This window comes from Glossina fuscipes, unplaced genomic scaffold (assembly GCF_014805625.2).
Source record: "Glossina fuscipes isolate IAEA_lab_2018 unplaced genomic scaffold, Yale_Gfus_2 113, whole genome shotgun sequence".
Lineage (NCBI taxonomy): Eukaryota > Metazoa > Arthropoda > Insecta > Diptera > Glossinidae > Glossina > Glossina fuscipes.
The window spans coordinates 1,028,037-1,030,037 of record NW_023998456.1 but is presented as its reverse complement, the minus strand read 5'-3'; the positions used below and the strand labels follow the sequence as shown (position 1 = coordinate 1,030,037).

General features: G+C 31.1%; 1 protein-coding gene across 3 annotated transcripts in view; it reads right to left on the bottom strand.

Moving 5' to 3' along the window:
- The window catches only part of LOC119639698 (potassium voltage-gated channel subfamily H member 8), an 81,395-nt gene that overhangs the window by 53,173 nt on the left and 26,221 nt on the right, over positions 1–2,001 (bottom strand). For all 3 annotated transcript variants that reach the window (XM_038037274.1, XM_038037275.1, XM_038037276.1), the window contains exons 3-4: positions 1,339–1,449; positions 1,117–1,236 (exon numbers count right to left, since the gene is read on the bottom strand). In XM_038037274.1, the coding sequence (XP_037893202.1) occupies positions 1,117–1,236; positions 1,339–1,449 (231 nt within the window). The remainder of the gene's footprint in view (positions 1–1,116; positions 1,237–1,338; positions 1,450–2,001) is intronic.

Sequence of the window (2,001 nt, the reverse complement as noted above, 5' to 3'; positions counted from 1 at the left end):
ATATAAACTAAATTTCATATTTCCTAAAATGAGTCTGCTTGGAAACTAACCGATATTCTAAGAAACCAAAAATAGTAGAACCCAATTACGGATTCATGATGCGCTTACCTGTCGACGCGTAATAACAATAATATATTATATAAAGTAATCTTGCAAATGCAATAAGGTATGGGAAATTTTCAAAATTGATGCTAGCAGCAAAAGAAACCTATAGAACGATTTAACTGATTTTCAAGCTTAATCTGCGTACTGTGTCTGTTCCTATCATTTTTATTAGCTTTGCCGGAGCAATAAACTCGTAAGAGTTAACATAAAAGTGTTAAAACACTAGCATCTACGATTATCGGTTTTGTTCCAAAGTCTACCGCACTGGAGATTCGAACCCACAACTTTTAAGTTACTAGTCGAGATCCTTTGTGAGGCGACTAAGAGTAACCTAATGATATTGAAAAGCCGTAAGATAAAATTAATTGCCTTATAAATACGTTTAAAATCGTTATTGTAAGTTCGACGGTATATATGGATATATGGACAGACACACTTCAATCGACTGGATTATTCGTTCTAATGCAAAGTATGTATACATAGTCCGTTTACATGCATTCACGTATTGCATGTATTTAACATATGCAACAGGTAGACTGTATCATGAGCGTAGCTAAGCCCACTTCACTTTTCTAATTAATAAACTTTTCTCTTTCTAAACCGCTGCTATCACTTTAATGAAATCAATTTATAACTTTTAATTAAAAGAACCCGTGAAAGTAGTAAGGTTAATTAAAATGAGCTAAGAGTAACTTAACGTGAGGTAATTTTCTTGTTATTAAAGAACAAAATTTGAAAATTACAATGAATTCATTTTTATGCTGAAAACTAATTACGATTGATTTTAGTAAAAGTTCTCGTAGCACCTACAAAATATACATATTGGCCACAAAATTGATTAGCGCGGAAAACATTCACACATTGCAACTATAAGCACAATTCGAATTGAATTGTTATTCTAGTAACTCAGTGAAGAGTGCGGGAGAGAGAGAGAGAGAGAGAATGCGAAGAGAGTAAGCCGTAAACGTATTTACTATGTTTATATTGTATTTGTATAAAATGTTTACTTACCGTCTTTTTTATAGAAAATGACCTCCAATTTTAGTTCAGTTTTACCCAATAGACTCTTCTCTATTTGCTGCTTGTGCTCTTCCTTCGTTTCCGGCCCATACAAAAAGTGACAAGAGCATCCTATGAGATTTTTTTATTAAAGTTTAATTTCAAGCTGTTAATTAAGCAAAACTCAAATAAAAGCAAAAGTTTGTGTAAACTAAAATACGAAAAAGTAAATACCTTTTTGCATAATTTGCGCACGCGAATATCCTGTCAAGTCCACGAAGCCATCCGAACAATATACAATCGGATTGCCATTAGCTTGTGCATTTCCGAGAACAAAATTTGAATCTTTATTGCAAAGAAAATAACACAAAAGTAAGTAAACTTTATAAAATCCAATTAATTAATAACTTTAGATAAATAAAGAGGTGAAAGACGACAACATATCACGATTACATATCTATATTTGCGATTGTATAGACAACAGTTGAAAGTATATAATTCATACTCGCCCTACTCATATACACCTACGATTATTGGCCCAACTTTTGAAATTCCAATCAAAAATTGGGGGAAAAAGTGCAAATTGCAAAGTGCTCAAAAAACAATTCTTATGTTTACAGTGAAAAGTTCACCGCGGTTAGACAATTTTTGATACATTTATATAAAAAAGATTATATATTACATTTCAACCAAACCATTTGTTTGAATATATATGGAAAGAGAATATTCATTTTTTTTTTGAAAATAGGGTAAAATCGAATGCCACGCCTATAAAAATTGTATAAAACTATTCAGGAGACGTACAAGGGGAGATGAATTTATATTTTTGATACATTTATATAATAAAGAATATATATTACATTTCAACCAAACCATTTGTTTGAATATATATGGAAA